At 39.1% G+C, this 24691-nt stretch overlaps 1 protein-coding gene across 3 annotated transcripts in view; it reads left to right on the top strand.

Annotated features, from left to right (window-relative positions):
* The first annotated feature begins 230 nt into the window (after positions 1–230).
* Positions 231–24691, top strand: part of LOC121909985 (sulfotransferase 1C2-like) — a 45564-nt gene continuing 21103 nt past the window's right edge. Inside the window, exons 1-5 of one of the 3 annotated variants that reach the window (XM_042430890.1) lie at positions 231–705; positions 9861–10049; positions 11307–11435; positions 23555–23652; positions 23853–23979. In XM_042430890.1, coding sequence (XP_042286824.1) covers positions 687–705; positions 9861–10049; positions 11307–11435; positions 23555–23652; positions 23853–23979 — 562 coding nt within the window. In that variant the 5' untranslated portion in view covers positions 231–686. Of the gene's footprint in view, positions 706–8793; positions 8999–9860; positions 10050–11306; positions 11436–23554; positions 23653–23852; positions 23980–24691 lie in introns of those variants that run through there. The other 2 variants (XM_042430888.1, XM_042430889.1) reach the window with 2 other exon arrangements.

Raw genomic sequence — 24691 nt, 5'->3', positions numbered from 1 at the left:
TTATAGCAAATAATTAACTGTGTTCTTCGCAGATTCCTACAGTTGGTACCTGAATTACTGATTAAGGTTAACAATATTTTGATGTCATAATTCATAATTGTCTGTGAACGGAGGGGTGGGCTCACAGAGAGACACTGGTTAGTATTGTGTGTAAAAAGACTCTCACACTGATCATCTCCAAACGTTTTCTTGGTTCCCACAAGCTCAACTGACTGCGCCGCGGCCCGCTGTGCGCAAGGGCGCGAAGGCCCGTTCAACGCTGCTTGCAGCTTTAATTATTATTACAACTCTTTGACCTCAAATAACTTCTACAAACGTGTGCCAAAACTCACGAAAATTGGCGTGCGCATCAGTTCTGGTGAAAATTTCAGATTTTATGGGTCTCCCAAAAAATGCGGGGAAAAATGGCTCGACAGCGCCACCTAGAAAATTAAGAAAAGCGAGCCCCATGATACAGATCGTCGTAGAACAATGTAATTTGGTGTGCGTATATATCATGACCAGACGCACCAAAAACTCTCTTGGAGCCATACCCTAAATCCAACAGGAAGTTGGCCATTTTGGTTCAAATTTGTGATTTTCACACCAATTTTGCCGTTTTTAGCCCGCGTACTTTAACGAACTCCTCCTAGGGATTTGACCTCCGCAACATCATATTCGGTCAGTATCATCTACAGACCTGGGAGATGAAAAGTTATCAAAACGGTGAGTTTTCGACATTGCCAAGGGGGTGTGGTCAGGTGGCGAATTTCGATCCTTTGCCGTGAAAATTCAAACGGTCATAACTCCGGCATGCATGATCTTAAGAGACCCAAACCTTTTGTGCTTGGAAAGAGTCCCATCCTGAACACATCCATGTGTCAATATTGGATCTAAGTCATAGCGCCACCTACTGGCAACAGGAAGTTACATGTTTTACACTTTGACGCTCTGTGGATGGCACGGTGATGGGATTCACCTCAAATTTACTCAGAATAGCCTAAAGACCTTGGAGATCGTATGTTATGAAGTTGGTGACTCTTCATCGAAATGTGTTGCCATGACGACGCAGCGAATTTCGATGTCTCGCCATGAAATTTCAAAGCCTTATAACTTGACTCCACATGGTCCGAGCTTTTCCAAATGTCATATGCTTGTTAAGAGTCCTGGTCTGAACACATTTTCAGGCCCATATTTAGTGACAGCCATAGCGCCACCTACTGGCAACAGGAAGTATCATGCGTCGTTCTTTGTTGTATTACTCCTAGGAAATTTGGCCGATGCACCTGAAATTGACTCAGCTAAGATGTAAGACCTTGGTGATGCTACATTTAGCAGGTCATGACCCATGACCAAACGCTGTTGCCATGGCGACACATTCTTCGCCATGAAATACGATGCTGTATTTTAGGGACAAGGGATGGGTCTACAGTCACGAAACTTGGCACACATGTCTAGAGCGACACCAGTTAAAATCCTGGATAGGTCATTTGCATAGACGTGACAATATGGCTCAACAGCGCCCACTTGAAAATTTCAAAATTGTAGCCCCGCCTTCCAGATTAACCTAGGAAAATGAAATTCGGGAGGCTTATGTATCATGTCAAGACGCACAAAAAAGCCTCTTGGAGCCGTATTGTAAGTCCTACAGGAAGTCGGCCATCTTGATAAAAGTGGTCATTTTTCACGTTTTTTTGACCATTTCGCATACCTTGTATTTTAACGAACTCCTCCTACAGAATTCATCGTAACGACTTCAAAATCAGTGTGTGTCATCTACAGTAGCGTGTGATCAAAAGTTGTCAAAAGATTTAGTTATCATTGAAGCGTGTGGCCGTGGTGTGGCGTTGAGTTTTGATGTTTCGCCATGACAGAGGAAATTGTTGTAACTTTAGTGTAAATGCTCGAGTTTACATTTTTGATAAGACTCCCAGCCTGAACACGTATAAATAGCAATATTCAGTCAGTGATGAAAACTGGCTCCATAGCGCCCTCTACAACATTTCAATGCAGCAGCCCCTGCAGCATGCAGAGTAGGTGATTGAGGATGTGACGTTAATCTCCCCTTGCACTGTCTGAAAACAGCCCAGGTCTGGGGACATCTACATGCCCGTGACAGAAGCCCTTCACCAGCACCGCGCCCCGACATCCGCAAGGACGCGGCGCCCGATCATCACTGCTTGCAGCTTTAATTATTATTATTATTATTATTATTATTTTATTATTTTGAAATAAAGCTTCTGTTGTCACTTTTACATTGGCAATTTGTGGCATGTTTGCAGCAAGGGACAAAAGGTGATTTTTCTCATAATTGTACCTCCTGTCATTTTTAGACAATAACAAAGGCCGAAAGCCCAAACGGGCCCTTATTGCAAAGGACAAGAGGAAATTGCAAGAGGCAATTGCCGCTTACAACAGCCTTGTGCCAGACACAGAGGCTGTTGATACAGCAGATGCAGTTCTATGTCAAGATCCCCCCATTTGGCCATAGGATTCTGGTATATGCATTTTCTGCACTTTATGTAGCTTGTATTTTTATATTTTTGCTGATTTTAATACTGTTTTTGTCCGACATCAGTCATATACAATGTATTTAAATCTTACGGACAATGGCCCCTATGCTATTTTGTCTATCACTCTTAAGGAGTTATAGAAGTTTTCAGTTATTATCATTTATGGAAGTTTGTTTTCATTACTGTTAGAGAAATTCAGTATAATCACTTTATTGTAGCATCCACAGTCCCCCTAGAGACAAAGAAAATGGCCTGCGACAAAGTGATGCTGCTGTCTCGACTTTAAGAAGAGGATGGGATTCTCATCAAAGATGATGAGGAACCACTGCCGCTACCTGACGGGATCTTCAAAAGCTCTAAAAAGAGAGATCCAGCAGATTGAGGAGGACCTGTGTATACAGAGTAATTATCTGTATATATATAATGACTCCAATGATCATTATTTAACATGAGTTTATATATTTGATTCATTTAATTTTATTCATTGTGATTCATTTAAATACGAAGTTACAGTATTTAAAGGTTACAAATGTATACAACACTGTGAGCTCACATAAGCCAGTATCATTCTCATCAATCTAATATCGCCCCTTTACCCCCCTGTAGGCTATCATATTAACATGTCCATGGAGGCATATGAGGGACTGAAGGCTTTATTAAAACAAAAAGGTTATGACTAATAACAAAAGATGACAAAAGCAAAGGTTGTGACTAATAATTTATAGGTTACAAGATGGATATACACTTAATAAAAATTGAATTCCCTTAATTTATGGCATACGTGTGGCGAAGTCCTTATCTGAAGTCACACCAGAAGAAATACATAAATTTTTAGACATCTATTTATATCTTGGCTCAACAGCATTCAATGACTTTATTTCAACTACTTCAACAAATGCAGTAAATTTAAACATTGTCCCTGAAATTCTGTTAAAACATTATTATTAATTGATCCCACGTGTCTAAAGCTTCATTTGGATTTTTTTAAACTTTAAACTGAGATAACACATTATGTGCAATAAACATTTAATTGCAGGAGCTGCTCTATCAAACTGACAGCTGTCCTGTGTGCACTAGAGATGTGCAGAGAACCTAGTATTTGTATCTATATTTGTTGATGCAGTAAAATCGTCGGCCAGACGTGACAGGCCACTTCCACCATCTGACTCCCCGCCCACATTTCACACTCCACCTCCACAAGCCACCTTGGCCTCACCCATGAGGACAAAAGTGGCAGACAGCCTGGACAACCTTGAGTCTGCTTTGGCTGAGGGGGTGTAACATCATGATTGACAGCTGTGACAGCTGCTCTCAAACCTCTGTCTGACTCTATTGCGCAGACTCTTGCTCCAAATGATGTCATACAAGCAAGATGGCAACTCGGCTTCACTTTTGCATAATGGTAGGTAATGGAGAACTTACATTGATAAGAAGTAAAAGCTAATTCGTCATTCCCTTGCAACATCAGCGCACAGCAGCAGAGCTATGCCTCCGTCATGTTGGACTGAAGGCGACAAAGACTTTGATGACGCCAATAAAATGGTGCCTGCAAAGTGCTAAATTACAAAAAATTCTTTCTTATCAATTGTCATATATTAAATACCTTTACCTAAATTGCCTGTGTTGAACAATGACAAAAATATTATAAATATGCATACAATAACTATTTACTTTCATACTTACATGTTTACTTATTTATTAAATTTATGACTGAATCAAAGCAGAAATTTGTAAAACATTCATTCAGAATTTCATTCATTAAACAACAAAAACTTTCAAATGATGATTTCAGATTTACAAATCCTGAGTGCTCCAAATAGAAAGACATGACATGACAAATAACATAATTTTATGCCCCACTTCACAGAGCAGCAAAAAAGTGAGCAGTGGACATAAATGGAAGCTAGAAAAATCCAGCAATGTTGGGATTTTGAGAAACCAGGCAATCTCTAACTTTTTCATGTCGAGGACCTCCAAAATAGATGTATAATAGACCACAGACCCGTGTTTCAGAGGACTTTGTCTGAAAGAATCCCCTCTAATAAGAAACATTCCCACGAAGTAAGTGTAATAAAAGTGAAATTAATCTATCTTTGCTTTTGCAGGGAATCTCCTGCAGCCCTCTCAAGGACCCCTGGTGGATTGTAGATCCCAGTTTGGGAACCATTCTTCTAAACAACTTGATAACCGCATTACAAAGTGGATAAAATTAGAGATGTCACAAGAATCAATACATAGATAACATAGACACATGGATACCAAATCAATACCAGCGTTTTGAAATGATACTAATACCAGTGTTTTTAGTTATCAGTAGTATCAACGCCTCTATAACTCAGTGTTATTATTCTAATATAACCAGTGTATTTGTTTAAATGCTGAAACACTTAAAGTTTCAGTGATACCTACAAGTTTGCAAACCAAAATGAGAGCAAAGAATCACACAGCTGTATTTGCTGTGACAACATGACATGTCATACAGTTCCTCTGATTTGAAATAACTATTTTTTGAGCTGCTTTTCTTTCTACTTGAAGGTTACAGGCCAATATTTAATATTATTCTAATGCAGCATGTGTGCTTAAATAATAAAACACGGATTCTGTTCCATGGTTAATGTTTATAAGAAGTTTTTAAATAAAGGAGTGTGTCCTGAATAGAATTTTTGGTTTTGCCATGGTATCAAATTAAGCAGTATTACACGAGAGGACTTGCACTCCAGTGATGCTTACGGAACTCAGCGCAAGCGCCTCGTACCTGACCACAATACTGTCGTGCCAACAATGACGATAAAACACCCTCAAGTGTAATATTGCAATTATACCACATTTATCAACAAAACAAAAGATATAAACAAAATTTATTCATATTGTGAGGCAGTGTGCTCTAAAAGTTTTGCTGTGTATGGGGGTGCTAGGTAACGGAGTGAAGAAGGGTTCGGGTTTTGTGTGTGTGACTGTGTGTGTGTGTAACTCGTCCCACTGTCTCGGGGTGCAATCCACTCAGTAAAGGGTCTGTTTTGTTTTCCCCACAACCCCTAATCAGTTCAGTTCAATCCAGTTTCACAAACATAAAAGAAAGACAACTCAAAACTCTGCTCCAGGTTTTTACCGCAGATCCCGCACAAAACAAAACAAACAAAAGTCACTAGCAAAGCAACACAGTACATAAAGTTAACCCAACAGAAACGTCAGATAGGTCGGACCACCGTGTTTAACTAGATATCTTCAAACGTTACAGTTATGGCTGAAAATGACAACAGAAAAAAACAAGTTTGCCAAGTTCACATATCTTCACAATTCAAATCAACCACCAGTAATCTACCCAGAAGTGACTGTTAGCGCGACGTCACAGTCTGTAGTTCTAATGAATGGTGGAGTAATAAATTTAGTGATGAGGCTTTTTCATTTGAGCACAGCTAGGTGTGCTGTCATGCTGATTTGAGCACGTTTTAAATGTCTAGTTGACCAATCAGATTACTTGGTCAGAACTATGTGTTGTATAATCGGGTATTGAGAGCCATGGTTCTTCAGTGGTAATTCTAGTATGGTGACATCACCAAAATGGTGACAGCACTACAACAGCAACAAGTAGCAGCGGTTGTCAAAACAGCACCAAAGTTCCATCTCTTGTACTTCAATACTCTTTGGTGGAGATGTATTGTCCATATTTATATAGTCAGTGATTGCACAGCATACAATACATTATGTTATCATTACTTAATTACTTTATATTGTAAGGTCTAATCACTAATGGTTCCAAGTTTAGCATCCAACATACTATTTATTCCAAATGGTGCATATAATTCGCTAATGCTTCCAAGAAATGTATCTATTGACTATTTAAATGTTTGGCTTTTTTGTATTGCAAGGTTCAGAAGAAGATTTAGACCATTTTGATCGGTATCACTTTGTGACTAATAATATATAGGTTACAAGATGGTTATATACTTAATAAACACTTTTGGCTTTAAGGAACACAGAAACTCAATCAAAGCCCTCCCTTAATTTATGGCATATGTGTTACAAAGTCCTTATCTGAAGTCACACCAGAGTGGAAAACAAAAGGGGGAGGATAAGTGTGTGGGTGTATGTGTGTGTAGGCATGGTTAGAAGGAAAGAGAATTTGATTGTCCCAACTCATCAGAACAGCTGATGAGGTTAAATTGTGGTGGGCAAAAAGGCATATACAGTCCAAACCTAAAGTATTTGCACAGTTACAACTTTTGTGTTCTTTGACACATTCAATTCTAAATAAAATGGATACTACATTAAGGTGGCAAGTCTCAGCTTTAATTTGAGTAAGTTTACATCAATATAGAAAGAACTGTGTGTGAGATATAGCCCTTTTAACAAATAGTGCCCAAAGTTTAGGGGTCCAAAAGTAATTTAAACAAAAGCATCATATTCCATATTTTGTGTAAAATCCTTTGCAGTCAATGACTGCCTGAAGTCTTTGACACATAGACATCAGCAGACACTTTATATCTTACCTGGCGATACTCTCCCAGGCCACTGCAGCCTACTTCAGCTCTTGCTTGTGTTGAAGAAAATCACTCAAGTCCTTGTCCAAAGTTTGCTGTGGTGGAAGTGATTTAATAGTATTCCGGAAATGCAGTGAGTTTACTGACACAGAGCTGGTCTGATACAGTAGACTGACCCAGAGCAAAAGAAATGGAAACACTTCATACTGTAAGATCAAGGCAGTGATCAACAAATGGTAAACAAAAGGTAGGAAGGGAGGGCATTTGCATTCAGACCTTACAGTGTGACAGTCAAGATCAAGGGTCAACACAGTAAGGGGGTGGGGGTGGGGGGAAAGGAAGGGGCTCCCAGACAGATGAAATCAAGGGGCAGGAACATGAGGGGGTGCTGCATTCAGACAGGATCAAAAAGGTCAAATCAGCAGGGGTCAAAGGCAGGAAATACAAACAGTTGGCATCTTGTTGATCAAGGGGTTGTTCTCAGACATTACTTGATTATCAAGTCTCTACCCAAATGTGTATTTTCTTCTTCACTTGTCGTGGGGTCTCTCTGCCTTTAGTCTGGTATTCAGCAAGGTAGCTTAATCAGGTAATTGACTCAGCCAGTTGAGGATATTCCACTTCTTCATCCTGAAAAGCTCTTTGGTTGCTTTGGCCATATGTTTAGGATCATTGTTCTTCTGAATGATGAAATGTCGTCCAGTGAGTTTTGATGCGCATGAAGCATGCACACAGAATGCTCCTTTATACCTCTGTAATCATCTCTCATCTTGTTTCTGTCAACACTGAAATCATCAATAAATGCCGGTGTGCCAGTTCAGCTGGCAGCCATACATGCCCAAACCATCACATAACCCCCACCATATTTGACAAATGAGGTGGGGTGCTTTGGATCATGAGCTGTTTTCTTTCTTCTCCATAATTTTCTTTAATTTGTTGATATTGTTTCATCAGTCTACTGAACTGTGTTCCAGAACTCTTCCGCTTTTTGTATGCTGTTGTGAACTGCAAACCTGGCCTTTCTGTTTCTGAGGCTTACCAGGAGTGTGCATCATGTGGTGAATCATCTGAGGTTATGGTCCAGAAGTCTTCTCTTGATCATTGACAAAGAAACATGTACACCTACATCCTGGAGAATATTCTTTACTTGCTGTGCAATCATAAAGGGTTTCTTCATAACCATACAATATTTTTTGAGCCTCATTATCTTCTTCACTTTCATGGTCACCTCTTTACTCCTCATATTAAGTGTGTGTGTGTGTGTGTATGTGTGTGTGTGTGTGTGTTTTATGCAGTCAGAGAGGGACACATTAACTACTAATTTACTTTCAGTTGACTTGCGGCTTTACACTGTACAAAGTTCATCTTACCAACATTTTGTTGGCAATTCAGGGGGCTTAAATGAAACTCACAAAGTATCAAGTAAGTAGTATGCTCCCTTGAGCCTTTCAGCACAGCTGTTAAGTTTAAACGCAGCAGTGAGAGGCACCCTTCTGTCACATTTCATAAAAACCCTATGTGTTATATGTCACATTCAGAAATGCTACTATTTTGAGGGAATAAAAAATCAGACAATATTTTAAGATAATGTTGAAGAAGTTCAAAGGATTCTGATCTCCCTAAAATCAAAAGTCAGCTGACATGTTGCAGCCTGAAATGATCATCAAATTCACTTTGAAAGGGAGGACAGAGGGAGAAAGAAGGGAGGTTTCCTCTCCTGTGACCATGTCTTTCTCAACGTTCTGGAATCTTGTCTTGTCTCTTGTCTCCATCCCTTATCATAACAGACGGCAAGGGCAAATTCCATAATTAGTGAAGAATGGCATGAGACAAAGACAAGGACAAAGAGGAGGAGGAGAGGAGGAGGAGAGCAAGTGATAAGGGAAAGAGGAGGAGTACAGTTTGTCTTTATGAAGAGGAAAGATGTTTTATGAAGGCAAAACACATTACATGAGGATCTCCTTGAAAACAGTTTTCATTTTTACTTCATCGCTTTTGACTTGCAGGGAGCATTTCTACACACAGGTAATGTACTGAAAATATTTGTAGATTCTTTGTAGATACATATATATGAGATATCATACTCATACTTCAAGATAATAATCTCCCTATAATATCACAGGGTCCCTTAAGAAATAATGCATTTATATCCAAAACAGGTGTTAGATTATTTTTTTTGCTCAGAAGTTAAAACTAAAGGTGCTTCAATTTGTTCTGCCATATGTTATTTTGACTATAAGCTCTTGAGAATAACCTCCTAATGTTATCAGAATATTTTTTCTGTGTAGATTGTCAGAGTTTTTCAGTAGGTAGACAGCTCATTTTAGGATAAAATCTCTGGATGAAACTGCAGGATTTCTTTGTTGGTACAATTGGATTGGTGTAGCATGACCCTGTGTCGCCTCAAAATTTCTTTGCATTTTGATTTTATAAAATTAAATGCAGTCTGATAGAAAAATTAACCGTCAAAGTTGAACCTCTATAGTCTGTATCGTCTGGATAGTCTGGATAAACAGGCCTGGAGCTCCTGCAGAAAAAGATAAAAATTGAATAATAATTTGGACTTTTCTTTCATTAGTGTGTGTGTGTGTGTGTCTGTGAGAGAGAGAAAGACCATGGTCACCCCACATGTTTTGACAGACATGGGAATGACACATTGGTATTTACCATGTAAATGTGTTTCACTGATACATATAAGACAGAGGGTGGCCAACTTCTGCTGAGTCAGGGCTCATAACGATTGAAGAAATGTTACGATGAGAAACGGTTGGAAGGTTGAAGCATAAAGGCTGATGATCTGATTCCTTAATCGTGCACCACATCCTGCACAGCTACTGACGTCCAATATCTCTCCTTTCCTCTCTCCACAAACCTTTGTCATTGTCAGTCATGTCAGAGGAAGGAGAGTTGACCTACAGTGAAGCGATTCAGAAGGCCAGTGACTCCATCACTCGCTTCCCTCTCATCCCAGTCAGAGAGATTCCTCTCATGAGCCACATTGCCAACAACTGGGACTCTATCTGGGCTTTCCGTCCTGACCCCTCAGACCTCCTCATTGCCACCTACCCTAAATCAGGTACTAAGACAGCTGGTTGACACATGCAGCTTGGGTCATTGACAGTAAATCTCTAAGTAAATTTTGGACAGGACATTTCTTTATATATTTGAATTACAGGAAGGGTGTGGGAGTAGATGATGCAATTCTTCTATGCTTCACAGCATTTACAGTCACCTTGAAACAACTGCCAGCTCTGTTAGGATTGTTTTTTGATTTTTCTAGTGCTTTTAATCAACTCAACCATAGCTAACAAATTAATTAATTTTAAATGGCACAATACAACTATTGCTTTGGTCTTAGATTATCTCTTGTCTCAACCTCAGTTTGTCAGGCTTGATAACAAACTGACATTATTTTAACAAAAACAGGAGTCCCACAGGGCCCAGTTTCATCCCCTTTTTTTATTCACACTCTATACCACTGACTATAGGCATAGTCAGGTGTCTTGTCAAATACAGACATTTTCAGATGACACTGCCCTAGCAGGTTTACTTAAACAAGGCAATGACCTGGCCTACAAAAGGGAGGTTAAATCATTTGTCAGCTGGTGTCAGTGTTCTACTGAATGACTCAGAAGGTTTTTTGTTCTAGCAGCATTCAGATTTTTTAGTGAATGCCTTTAGATATAGTTTAGATCCATAGCACTTTTTAGCTGTCAATCATGTCTAAATGACTTTACAAGGTTATTTACTTGTTGTGTACTGTGAATGCAATGTCTATATTGTTTGCTTCAGCTGGTAATCATTTCCCAAATAGCTTTTTATGGTGTTATTTATTTGTTGTACTCTGTGAATGCATTGTCTATATTGTTTGTTGTCTGCATGAGTTGATTTGGTGGCAAATGAGTTTCCCCTTTGGGGATTAATAAAGCTGTATAATCTAATCTAATCTATTCAGTTTTACAGAAAATAAAATCAGTAAAACCCTTCATGTAGTGAAGACTGACATTTATAATTGAAAAGCAATGAAGGGAACCACATTTCCCTTTCCTTCAACGTGGAGGGCATTCAACATGTCATTTAGCCAATTTGGTTTTGGTGTTTTTCAGTGTTGTAGAAGCATTTTCTTTGCCACTACAAGGCCATAAGGAATATATTTCTTTGTGGTCAGGAAATTTCTAATTTTTGTAGAATTGTCAAAGACTGGAAAAGGTGTAATTGTAGAACTAGATTTGATGTGTTGGTTATTTTGTTGTGGGTGTAAGATGAGATTTAAGATTCAATACACAGAAAGTATCCTATAGCTCAGGGTTAATTTGTGTTTTTGGGACATAAGGGACAACGTGGATGCAGGAGATAGTTGATCTGCTCTTTCACAACGGAGATGCAGAAGTCTGCAGACGAGCCCCCACACCAGTACGCAGTCCTTTCCTAGAGATCTGCTCCCCACCACCCATCCCCTCAGGTGTGTATCTCCTTTTTGTGATTATTATATTAAATAATGTTTTAGGCTTAATTTAATTTGAGCTGCTTCTACGTCACCTTGTATTTTCCTCATCACCATCTGTCTACAGTATTCACTTCAAGTGCACTGTGTGTCCTCTAGTTTGTGCTGAAACTCAAGATATTATTTTATGTCTCTCAAACCAAATGCAGATCTGACTGTGCCATTTCAGAACTCACAAATCCAATTCTGGGATGAATGTTTTCATAACTGCTCATTTCTTCCGCCTTAATCAGGGTAAACAAGCTATTGACCCATAAACATTTTACTCAGCAAAAAAGTGCCAAAACTACGGAGCCCCCCTGGGGTAAGCTGTTAGTTTGTTTTAATGATTGTAAGGCAAGCATAGCTGTGTGTAGAATGATGCAGCTAACAAAAAAGACGCAATGATTCACAAAGCAAATATATGCTTGTTTGCTGTCTTGCCAAAAGTTATATGAGGATATCTATAAAGTAAATATGGAGCTACAGCCAGTGGGTGGTTAGCTTAAACGGCTAGCTTGGCTCTGTCCAAAGGTAACAAAATCCTCCTACCAGCATCTCTAAGGGACTGTTCATTATTTACCAGAGAGAGACTGGGGTGTGACTTGTTTTTTGTTTTGTTTTTTATCTTGACCGTCCCTGGAGTAGGAGTGTGCCCGAATACAAATAAATTATTCGGCAAAGCACAAATAGTGGGTTTTATATGAATATTTGTTTCATACAAATATTTAAAAAATTATTTGTTGGGGGTATTCCCCAGAGATAAAGCTGAGCTTTAAGTGCTCCCAAGGGACTCTCCATAACCTGTTGTTCCCCTTCTCCTTTCCACAAAGTTAGGTTGTAAAAAATAGGCAATAAATGAAAAATGCAAAGCAGTAATTGCCTTTGAAATTCCTCCCTACACATTACATGGTATGCTGTCTCTCTGTTATGGGTGTATAAATAGGAAGAGGTCTGTCTGCATGAGGCGATGAGTAAAGTTTTAGCTCAGTAATCATCACAGTCGTCTATGATCTGGGAGACTCCAGTTCAAGACCCGATGTGGGGATCTCCTTTGTAAGGTAGTTTATTCATGAACACCTATTGTAACACTTTATTTTTCTAAAATTAAAAGTGTCATAAAAACAAAAACAGGATTTTTAAACCTCTTTCCATTTTTATTCAAATACAAATACAAATACAAATAATGTTGCTGCCTCAACAAATACAGATACAAATACAAATACTGGGATCTCTGCACATCCCTACCCTGGAGTTACAAATTTTCTTTTTTGAGCTTCACTGAGTGACTGGGGGAAAATGCATAATACTCCCTCCACCATAAATAACCATATTTTATTATATTCACACCAAAGGTAGGTAGTATTGGAGAAAATAAAAAGCAAAGGCTGACCTTTTTCATATTTAGTAGCCAACAATGACGCTTAAACCTCCTAAGCACTCTGAGCCCCTTTCTCTTGTCATGAAAAAAACACTACCAACTTAACTTACTATGTCCTCTCCTATAGTACTGCAAAAGTTAGAAAATATGACATTAACATAGTTCAGCCAATGTAACCAGCAAACAGCATGGAGGGAATAAGAGTTATCACCAAAACAAACAGCTAATTTCTTAAGCAAAATGTAACTCCTTCTTACAAATAATCACAATTATAACTAGAAATGCATTTCCTGCGGAAAATGCGTGTGAATGCTGAATACTGAAATAAATCTCAAAGCACTGTTGAAAATACTAAACACTTGTTCAGGATCCCTGTATAAGTATAAAAGAGTTGAAAGCTTTCAAAAAACGTACGGAAGAATAAGAAAAAGAGGAAATAAAGATTTGGATAACAAAAGTGTGAATGCTGAAAGCATTCACACTAACTAATTTTTCAGCATTCACACTAACTAGAAATGCATTTCCTGCGGAAAATATTGTAGCGTCCGCCAGGACGTGTTCAAATAACAGGCAACTGATCGGCACTGTACCGTTTATTTAGCTGAACAGGATGGGTTACTGTTGGCCGTAACCACGCCAAAAAAAAACAACAACAATAATGTAACTCGAACTCACAGAACTGTAGCTGCTGTCACTCGCGCCTCTCGCTCTCTCCCTCTCTCCCTCACTCTCCTCCTCGCGCACGCGCACACACACACACTCACATCCCTACCCCTCCCCTACTCACGCCCTCTTAACATGTGGCTACCAACAAACGCTTAACAGTACAAGAACATTAACAGGGTCGCTACAATATGTGTGAATGCTGAATACTGAATGCTGAATACTGAAAATAAATTGCAAAGCATTGCTGAAAACACTAAACACTTGTTCAGGATCCCTGTCTGTACGAATACTATTTGATTACCATGGCATGTTACATTTAAGAGATTTGGTGGTTAATAAGTAGTATGGTGGAGTTTTATTTATGACCACAAGGTGGGGCTATTGGTGCCATGATTCAGTGTGTTGTGCAGATTCTCATGGAAAACCTGTGTACCAAGTTTCATTTCATTAAAGACAACAGAATTGCTGAAATATCAAGTTATAAGGTGAATTAAGCGCCCCCTTTGGGCAAAATTTTATGAAATGTTACACACTTCTGACAAGTCAGCTTGTGCACACATTTCCCAAATTTGGTCACAATCCGACTCTCTATTGAGGAGTTATTGACCATTCAGTGCATTAGGCCACGCCTTCAAAAGTTTGCTAACCAATAACAGACAAACCATAAGTGATATCTGAAAACAAATGAATAAGTTGTGTTTGGGGTCCTCTAAACATGGTATGTACCAAGTTTGGTGAAGATTGGATGAAATATGTGCCAACAGAAGCAAAACATATGTTTATTTAAAAAAACAAAATGACGAAAAATTTTATTGGCACAAATGGGCGTGGCCTATATCAATCTAATCAGCATCATCCAAGGAACTTCCTGACCAAATATTTTTTTGATAGGACTTACCGTTCATGAGTTATTAGCCAAAACGCAAAACATTTAATAACTGACCACATGGTGGTGCTATAGATACCATCTTTTAATATCTTAAGCATTTTCAGATGGGTCATCTGTATCTCAAATATGAATAGTCTAGCACTTTTAGTTTTTGAGATATTAGCTTTCAAACATTCCTCCCATAGACTTTCCATTATAAATTTTGATATTAAAAAAATGTATATAAAATCAATGATTTATGATAGAAAGCTGGAAATTAATAGCATAGCTGTCCTTAAAGAGCTGAACATTTTGATATTTGAATGGTTTCTGTCGCTCAAAGTATAGAGGAGTTGAAAGCTTTCAAAAAACGTATGGAAGAATAAGGAAAATACCTAGAAAAACATTTCCTGTGGAAAATGCGTGTGAATGCTGAATACTGAAATAAATTGCAAATCATTGCTGAAAATACTAAAGACTCATTCAGGATCCCCATCTGTACGAATACAATTTGATTACCATGGCATGTTACATTTAACAGATTTGGCGGTTAATAAGTAGTATGGTGGAGTTTTATTTATGACCACAAGGTGGGGCTATTGGTGCCATGATTCAGTATGTCGTGCAGATTCTCATGGAAACCCTGTGTACCAAGTTTCATTTCATATAAGACAACAGAATTGCCGAAATATCAAGTTATAAGGTGAATTAAGTGCCCCCTTTGGGCAAAATTTTATGAAATGTTACACACTTCTGACAAGTCACCTTGTGTACAAATTTCCCAAATTTGGTCACAATCCGACTCTTTATTGGGGAGTTATTGACCATTCAGTGCATTAGGCCACACCTTCTACTATTGGTGCCATAATTCAGTATGTCGTGCAGATTCTCATGGAAAACTTATCTGCCAAGTTTCACTTCATTAAAGATAACAGAATTGCAGAAATATCATGTTAAAAAGTTACTTTAGCGCCCCCTTTGGGTAGAATTTGATGAAATGTTACACTCCTCTGTAAGGTCACGTTGTGTACAACATTCCCAAAATTGGTCGCAATCCAATTCAGTATTGAGGAGTTATTGACCATTAAGTGCATTAGGCCACGCCTTCAAAAGTTTGCTAACCAATAACAGACAAACCATAAGTGATGTCTGAAAACAAATGAATACATTTGATTCAGGGTCCTCTAAACATGGTATGTACAAAGTTTGGTGAAGATTGGATGAAATATGTGCCAACAGAAGCAAAACATATGTTTATTAAAAAAAACAAAATTTAAAAGACGGAAAAAAATATATAGGAGCAAATGGGCGTGGCCTACATCAGTCTACTCAGCATCATCAAAGGAACATGCTCACCAAATATTTTTTTGATAGGTCTTATCGTTCATGAGTTATTAGCCAAAATGCAAAACATTAAATTACTGACCACATGATGGCGCTATTGATACCATCTTTTAATATGTTAAGCCTTACCAGATGGGACACCTGTACCTCAAATATGAGCAGTTTAGCACTTTTAGTTTTTGAGATATCAGCTTTCAAACATTCCTTCCATATACTTTCCATTATAAATTTTAATAATAAAAAAAAATTATATAACATTACTGGATTAAGATAGAAAGCTGAAAAGTAATAGCCTGAACATCCTTAAAAAGCTGAACATTTTGATATTTAAATGGTTTCTGTCGCTCAAAGTATGGAGGAGTTGAAAGCTCGCAAAAAATGTATGGAAGAATAATAATAATTAAAGCTGCAAGCAGCGTTGAACGGGCCTTCGCGCCCTTGGGCACATTGGGCCGCGGCGCAGTCACCTAAGCCTCTGGGAACTAAGAAAACGTTTGGAGATGATCAGTGTGAGAGTCTTTTGACACACAATACTAACCACTTTCTCTCTGTGAGCCCACCCCTCTGTTTATCACAGATAATTATGAGTTATGAAATCAAAATATTGTTAACCTTAATCAATAATTCGGGCACCAACTGTAGAATCTGTGAGGAACACAGTTGATTATTTGCAATAATTATCAATTATCAAAGATAATTAACTAATTAAAGCTGCAAGCAGCGTTGGTCGGGACCTCGCACTCTGGCCCGTCGGGATCAGATCACGCTTTTTAAAAATTAGGGATATTTCTTACAAGTGTGGTGTGCTTTTATTTTGAAAGTTTGATTGACATGTGTACTGTCAGGTGTGTAGAGACAATAAGTAACTGCAGCTGGACACAGAAAAATACTCATATATTTGAATGGAGAGTGTGAGCGAACCCACACCTTTTTGAACATTTACTGCTTCCACATAATTTTAGATACAAACTTCATTTGAACTTTAAATGAGTCACGAGACTTTGACCTACAAATCTTGAATTTACATGTGTTTTCTATCTTTTATTGTTTTTGAGATATTAGAGTGTGAGTTTTAAAGTCTTTTCTTGCTCCTCCTGTGATTTTATAATGAGCGTGTATTGCGGAATGTTTCACAGCACTGAGGGAGTGACATCACCAGGAGCAGTTGGAGAGGAGGATTTTAGAGAACGCTTCTTGTGAAATATCCTCATAAATCCCATGACTTTGGCCAAATCTAACATTAAAAATCATATTTTAGTAGGAAATTTCGTTGCAAATACATTGATACAGGTTTGAAAGTGGTCAGACTTATAGTTTAGACGTCAGAAGCCTCTGTTTGACACAAAGTTCATGCCCATAGATTACCTCCCCATTGGTTTACATTGTAAGGGTGATGTGTGACTGCAACTTTCAGGGCTTATTAAATCCAAACCGTTCGAGTTATTACAAAGTTTTTAACACCTTTTTTTCAGCATAGTGTCATAAGTCATCTATTAAAGATTGAAGCCGATACCATTAACGCCCTTGGAGGAGATAGCGTTTGTTCGGGGGCCAAAATTGGGGCAAAGTCTTATTTTGAAAAGCTGATTGCAGACTTCCTGTTGGATTTAGGTCAGGGGTGTCAGCGTATGATTTGTAGGTCTTGATGAGACAAATAATTGAGTTTTGGTTCAATCTCTCTACAACATTCCTACGGGCTGTGGCGGCCGTTTTAGATACATAGGTGGCGCTCTCGAGCACATTTTGGCACCTCAGGGGTTAATTTTTACATTTTATCAAATTTGTCACCAGACCTGATGTGCGTGCCAAATTTGGTGAGTTTTTGAGCATGTTTAGGGGGTCAAATTTAGAGTTAAAGTGGCGTATTAATAAAGAATAATAATAAAGAAACAAACACATGAAAAACAGTGGGTCTTCGCCCTTTGGGCTCAGCCCTAATAATAATTCCTTTGGAAACAAGAGGGCTTCGCGCCGGTCAGTGCTCGGGCCCTAATTAAAGCTGCAAGCAGCGTTGAACGGGCCTTCGCGCCCTTGCGCACATCGGGCCGCGGCGCAGTCAGCTAAGCTTCTGGGAACCAAGAAAACGTTTGGAGATGATCAGTGTGAGAGTCTTTTGACACACAATACTAACCACTTTCTCTCCGTGAGCGCACCCCTCTGTTTTTCACAGATAATTATGGATTATGAAATCAAAATATTGTTAACCTTAATCAATAATTCAGGCACCAACTGTAGGATCTGTGAGGAACACAGTTGATTATTTGCCATAATTATCAATTATCTAAGATAATTAACTAATTATAATAATTAATAGAATTATTAATATGAACTAACAAACACGGAGCACCACCCGGAAACCAGGACCAATAACCGAACAAGGTAATCTCATAAATGGGAGTTCACCTAGAATGTTAATATCTGAGAGATATCAACATTCAAGGGTGAACAAAGAAGGGTTGAATTCAAGCTCTGACTCCTTCAATCAGCCACTTTTCACAATATGTTACACACAATAATGACAAAAGAACTTCTCTTTAAAGATATAACATTGTTTATTAAACTTAGCAAAATTAACAAAGTTAACAAATACTTCATTCAATAAACAGCTATTCTAAAATCTAATTCTACCAAACAAAACACAAACAGCTTTGCACAGAGTTGGACACTTGCAGGGGAATGCGTGTATGTATGTATGTATATATGTGTGTGTGTGTGTGTGTGTGAGAGAGAGATGGTGACGGGGCCTGACTTGATGACGTCGACGGTCTGCGACGCGGACGTGACTGTGGGAGTAAGTCACGTCACGCGTGACTCGATGGCAGAAGTACGGCGGTGTCTTGGCTAGACAAAAACAAGGTGACTGGTGGTCGGCGTCTTGCCCTCACCCAATTCCGTGAAAAACACACGTGTCTGATGGCGGATAACGAAAGACAACGCAAAGCTTTGTCCGATGTTATCTGACCATCAGATGTGCAAAAAGATGTCGGTGCGTGTATCTGTGCGTGCGTGTGAGTGTGTGTGTTAGTAGCAAGAGAGGAAGGAGGGAAAGCGATCGTGAGAAGGAGAGAAGCGGCTCGTTTGTCCACAGAGAGCGCACGTACGGACGGCAGTCTGTAACGCACATTGTCTGGTTTCAGATCGACAAAGCAGTTACTTTCTCACTCACAGCGGCAGAAACACAGCAGTAGTCCCGAGCGGGACAAACACAAAATAGTCTAGCGTGGTGAACACAACTAACAGGCAGCAAACTTAAAATACTCCTCAGAGTAAAGCAGAGAAAAATGGACTCGGCGGTCCGTCAACTCACACAACAAGAACAATAGCAATAAAGCTTAAAAGCTAAACAACAGCAACTGATGCTGAAAAGAACACACTACTACTCTGCCCCTGCCTAGACTTATGCCTCTTACTTGGTTGCTTCACAAAGCGAGCAGGGTGTGTGTGTAGTCCGTCTTAATGTCCAACTTTGTCCTTGGCTAAAAATAGATGTGTGCGAAGTGGAAAGAAATACTTGTACACTGTGCGACTACTAATTGCAACCATAAAAGTATATGAATTCTAGAGGGATTGAAAGTTGAAACGACGGATACAGGAAGTGGCGACACTTGTAAGGGCAGCGCAGTGTTAACTGCAGCATGAGCGAAAGAAGCACAACCAGTTAGCCTCTGCTAGCCTCTTAGCTAACCCTGGCTCTCTGTTTAGATCCAACCGATATGTTATTTAGGTTAAGGTGGAGAAAACCAGCGGGTCTGTCGGCCAGCTGAGTAAGTGAAACCTACGGGAAAAACACCGTGACCATCACGGTAAAACAGTACGTAGAGAACTGCTGTGTTCAGCTGCACAGATAGGAAATCCCTCGGCTGACAGGATGTACCACTCTGTGCGGGAAAATATTTTACCCTCCCCTTTTCTGGTTTATAACAATGGTTGGCTACCAGAATATTAGGTGCATTACTGCCACCCTCCGCTTCGGGCTGTGAACCAATGATTAAATCCTATACATTATTCCTGTCTGTCTAATAAACTACATAACGAACCTGCTGCTCCACCCCCTCAGCAGGTCCGTTACAATTTTAATGCTGTGCTCTGAAACTCTTCCTGAGTTCTTCCCTCATATAGGCTATAGTCTTTCTTGATCATTAGTACAATATATGATTACATGTGTAATAGTCTCCTCAGCCAAGTGAGAAAAAATATGTGCATATATGAACAACAGCAATTGGAGAAGATGACCGTCACAAAATAATCATGTTAAATAACCGTGACCTCAATATTGAACAAGATATTGACTATATAGTGATTACGATTTTTGCCATAATCAAGCACCCCTAAAAACAACAAAAATTGTGATTTACATACACACACACACACAGAGTTTAACACTTTGGGGCACCTCGGGGGTTAATTTTTACATTCTATCAAATTTTTCACCAGACCTGATGTGCGTGCCAAATTTGGTGAGTTTTCGAGCATGTTTAGGGGGTCAAATTTAGAGTTAAAGTGGCGTATTAATAAAGAATAATAAAGAAACAAACACACGAAAAACAATAGGGTCTTCGCCCTTTGGGCTCAGGCTCTAAAAAACACACGAAAAACAATAGGGTCTTCGCCCATTGGGCTCAGGCCCTAATAATAATAAGAAAGAAACAAACACACGAAAAACAATACGGTCTTTGCCCTTTGGGCTCAGGCCCTAATAATAGTAAAGAAACAAACACACGAAAAACAATAGGGTCTTCGCCCTTTGGGCTCAGGCCCTAATAATAATAATTCCTTTGGAAACAAGAGGGCTTCGCGCTGGTCAGCACTCAGGCCCTAATAATAATAATAATTCCTTTGGATACAAGAGGGCTTCACACTGGTCAGCGCTCGGGCCCTAATAATAATAATAATAATTCCTTTGGATACAATAGGGCTTCGCGCTGGTCAGCGCTCTGGCCCTAATAATAATACTAATAATAGTACTAACAATAATAATAATAAGAATAATTCCTTTGGATACAAGATATAATAATAATAATAATAATAATTCCTTTGGATACAAGAGGGCTTCGTGCTGGTCAGCGCTCGGGCCCGAATAAAGATTTGGATAACAAATGATATTAAAAAGACAATTACATCTGATTGACAAGAGCCGTGACAGTGTTTACATAAAAGTTGGTAAACTCTTCAAGTAAAGGCATGGACTGCCCGTCCACCTCAATGTGTAATTATCAATCTTTACAGCTTGAGCAGCTGGTGTGGAAGTTAGTATGCACACACAGTATCTCAGTGGGCTTTTCAGTGCAGTACATGTTACTAGAAATGCATTTCCTGTGGAAAATGCGTGTGAATGCTGAATATTGAAATAAATCGCAAATCATTGCTGAAAATACGAAAGACTCATTCAGGATCCCCATCTGTACAAATACAATTTGATTACCATGGCACGTTACATTTAACAGATTTGGCAGTTAATAAGTTGTATGGTAGTGTTTTATTTATGACCAGAAGGTGGGGCTATTGGTGCCATAATTCAGTATGTTGTGCAGATTCTCATGGAAAACTTATCTACCAAGTTTCACTTCATTAAAGACAACAGAATTGTAGAAATAGCATGTTAAAAAGTTACTTTAGCGCCCCCTTTAGGCAAAATTTTATGAAATGTTACACACTTCTGACAGGTCACCTTGTGTACAAAAGTCCCAAATTTGGTCACAATCCAACTCTTTATTGAGGAGTTATTGACCATTAAGTGCATTAGGCCACGCCTTCAAAAGTTTGCTAACCAATCCAAACCCATAGACTTTCCATTATAAATTTGAATATTAAAAAATTTGGTTGTAATTCCACTGGACTTTGTCCATTCTGCCCAAAGTTTCACATATACATGTCAATATTGACTCATAGTCAGAGTGCCACCTAATGACAACAGGAAGTCAGCCTTATGTGACAAATATCATCCGATTTACATGGAATTTACAAGGTGTGGTCTACACACGATATTTGGCAAGTTGACAAATAATTAGTGGGTGCTCTCTAACACCATATAGTGGACACAGGAAGTGGTATTTAACTCCTTTGTGCAGCATCAGATATTCATCACATGGTGTATGCTTGTCAGGCGACCTTCACTAATTTTATTGCTACATTAATGACCCATTTGTGTAGCTCTGTCTACTGGCAATAGGAAGCAAGCCTTCTGTGACAAATTTCCTTTGATTTACATGAAAATTAAGGTGTGCGGTGTTCATTTGATATACAACAAAATATAGGGTTTTTCCATTGCCACTTTTGGCTCTGCTGAGTCATACCATGCCACGTTGATGTTCGCTTCCATTACCAGTTTTACTGTGCCGAGTTGTGCCTGAGATGGACCATCTCTGGAGTCAAGCCAAAGCACACCTGACCCGACTCCAGGTAGATAGCAATGACGTCTAGCTGACCTTGGCAAACCCATGATGACCCCTGTTCTTCCCGCTTCTCCCCCTCAAACAAGCTGTGTTGTGACACTCAACATGTCTATGAATGAGACCAGAGAGAAAGACGTTTCTAAAAGTCTCTGTGTGTTCAGCTCTCTGTACTTTTGTAGCTTCTGACTGAATCTCTGTGGTTTGAAGATGAGTTTCTCTCCCATGTCACTGTTTGCTCTTTCAGAAATCTCCTTTGTTTTACTGTTTCCTGATTGCTTTCAGTTGTATCTGAGCTGTATTAAGTTACTGCACATGAAAACATTTCCTCATGCTGCTGCTGTGCATTAAAAGCTTTTAAATAACAAAATAACAAGGGCTGAAGAATTTATGGGAAATTAAATTTGTTTATCCACCATTTTATATCCACAACTTTGACCACTTGTCATAGCCATAATGTACGCACTGCTTTTTGACTCAAGATAAGCACATCATCAGTTAAAAGACACACCTTCAAGAGGGTAGTCCTTTTGTAATGAAGATGCAAATCCCAATCATCCTGGGCTGACGCGCAGAGTCAAGCCAAGCCAGCATATGTGTATGGAAAAGGCCTAATAATGTACATTTAATGTGAGTTTTCTAGCAACACATAGTGGACAAAGGGATTGACAGTTATCTCCTACATACAATGTCCAGTATTTAGGAAAATGTATATAACCGAGTCCGTTTCCCTCTGGTAAATGTATTGCTAAATCATGTTGCTCTGAAGTAATAGCACTTCGACTGAGGAGCACCCTGACATGCACAAAGGTGCGAGGGCCTTATCATTGCTTCTTGCAGCTTTAATTATTAGGGCAAAGCACCAAAGGGTGCAAAGGCCCTATTGTATTTGGCAGAATTATTCTTCTTCTTCCAAAAGAAACGCATTTCTGAGGGGCTAAACTTGCTTGAAAACTTGCAAAACTTTGCACATGCATCAGAAGTGGTAAAAAAAATGTATTATTTTATGCGTTGTGGACATGGTTTTGGCAAAATGGCCCGATAGCACCCCCTAGAAAATTTCGAATTTGAAGCCTTTAAAATTGATGTAGATGAGTAAAATTTGATAGGCACATCATTTCCAGATGCACCAAAAAGCCTCTTGGAGCCATATCCTAAATTCAACAGGGAGTCAGGAACTCTCTCCCCCCAGTTCCTGTCATCTCTCCAATATCCCTAAAATAAAGGTATAAAATGCCAGCCCCCTCCACCCCCCATGTCTTTGTTGACATTCCACTGTTAAGACGTTGGCTGCTCCCTTAATCTTGTTGGAACAAAAATAATTTTAAGGTCATAAAGCAGCTGCAGGATATTTATTCATAACATAAATGTAACATAAATGGCCTATGAGATAGTGTGTAACAGCAGTGTTTCATATGCACTCATCCTTTTCCCTGAATTCATATCTTAGGTCTTGATCTTCTGAAGAAAATGGATCCCCCAAGAGTTATCAAGACACATCTTCATTTTCAGCTTGTGCCTCCTGGGTTTTGGGAAAACAAGTGCAAGGTATGACTTGATCTGACATTCAACTGAGAGCAAAATCCTGCCGTGAATTCAGTAATGGGATAAAGGTTGATGACACAATGCATGTAAATGGAGTAAGAAGTTAACAATACAAAGCCATACAACCACTGCCTCATCAAACAACCTGTTCTCTGTATTGTTGTGAATGTCTTTGTTTTATGTCCTCATGATTTTGTGTAAAGGCTATCTACGTGGCACGCAATGCCAAAGACAACCTGGTGAGCTACTACCACTTTGACCGTATGAATCTGGCCCAGCCTGAGCCCGGGCCCTGGGAGGGATACATCCACAAGTTCATGCGAGGGGAATGTAAGTAGATTAAAACACATTCCTGTGTCATCTTACCATCAGTCAAACTGGTTATTTCTGTTAGTACAAAGCTTAGCTAAATCATCAAACGAATACTTAATTTGGTTGGTTGTTGGTTTTGGCAGGCAGCTGTGTACAATTGATGTACGAAAAATAACACATTTGCAGACCTGAATTTTGTCTCTGCTGACAAACTGTAATCTAAATGGATGACATTTATCGTTTATTTGATACAGATATTGATTCTGACATGAAATACGCAAAACTACAGTTACTATGAACCATTTTGGCGGAACAGAAAAATACATATGGATTTTTATCCCAAAACCCCTCTTGATACAAGTCATCATCACTTGAGGGGTGGGAAGGTTGGGGACGCTCCATCACAGTAGCATCTTCAACCAGGAAATTCATTTCAGACAAAAACAAACACTGGAGTTTCAATAAGAAAGGAAACCAAACCACTTGGTCAACTTCAGTGATTCTACAGACAGATATACTATGCAAACAAGGGGTCAGATCTAGTCCCCTGCTGCAACCTTACTTGAAACTGTGGCGGTTTAAAAGGATAGAGAGAGAAAACATAAGATAGTGGAGACACAAAGGGGAGGTGAGAGCATGGAAATATAACAGTAACAATGACAATTATGTTAACAAGCATATGAAATTTGGAAAAGATCAGACCATGTGGAGTCAAGTTATAAGGCTTTGA

This window comes from Thunnus maccoyii, chromosome 13 (assembly GCF_910596095.1).
Source record: "Thunnus maccoyii chromosome 13, fThuMac1.1, whole genome shotgun sequence".
NCBI lineage: Eukaryota > Metazoa > Chordata > Actinopteri > Scombriformes > Scombridae > Thunnus > Thunnus maccoyii.
Note: the sequence above shows the minus strand (reverse complement) of the source record. Positions and strands in the feature narration are given on the sequence as shown.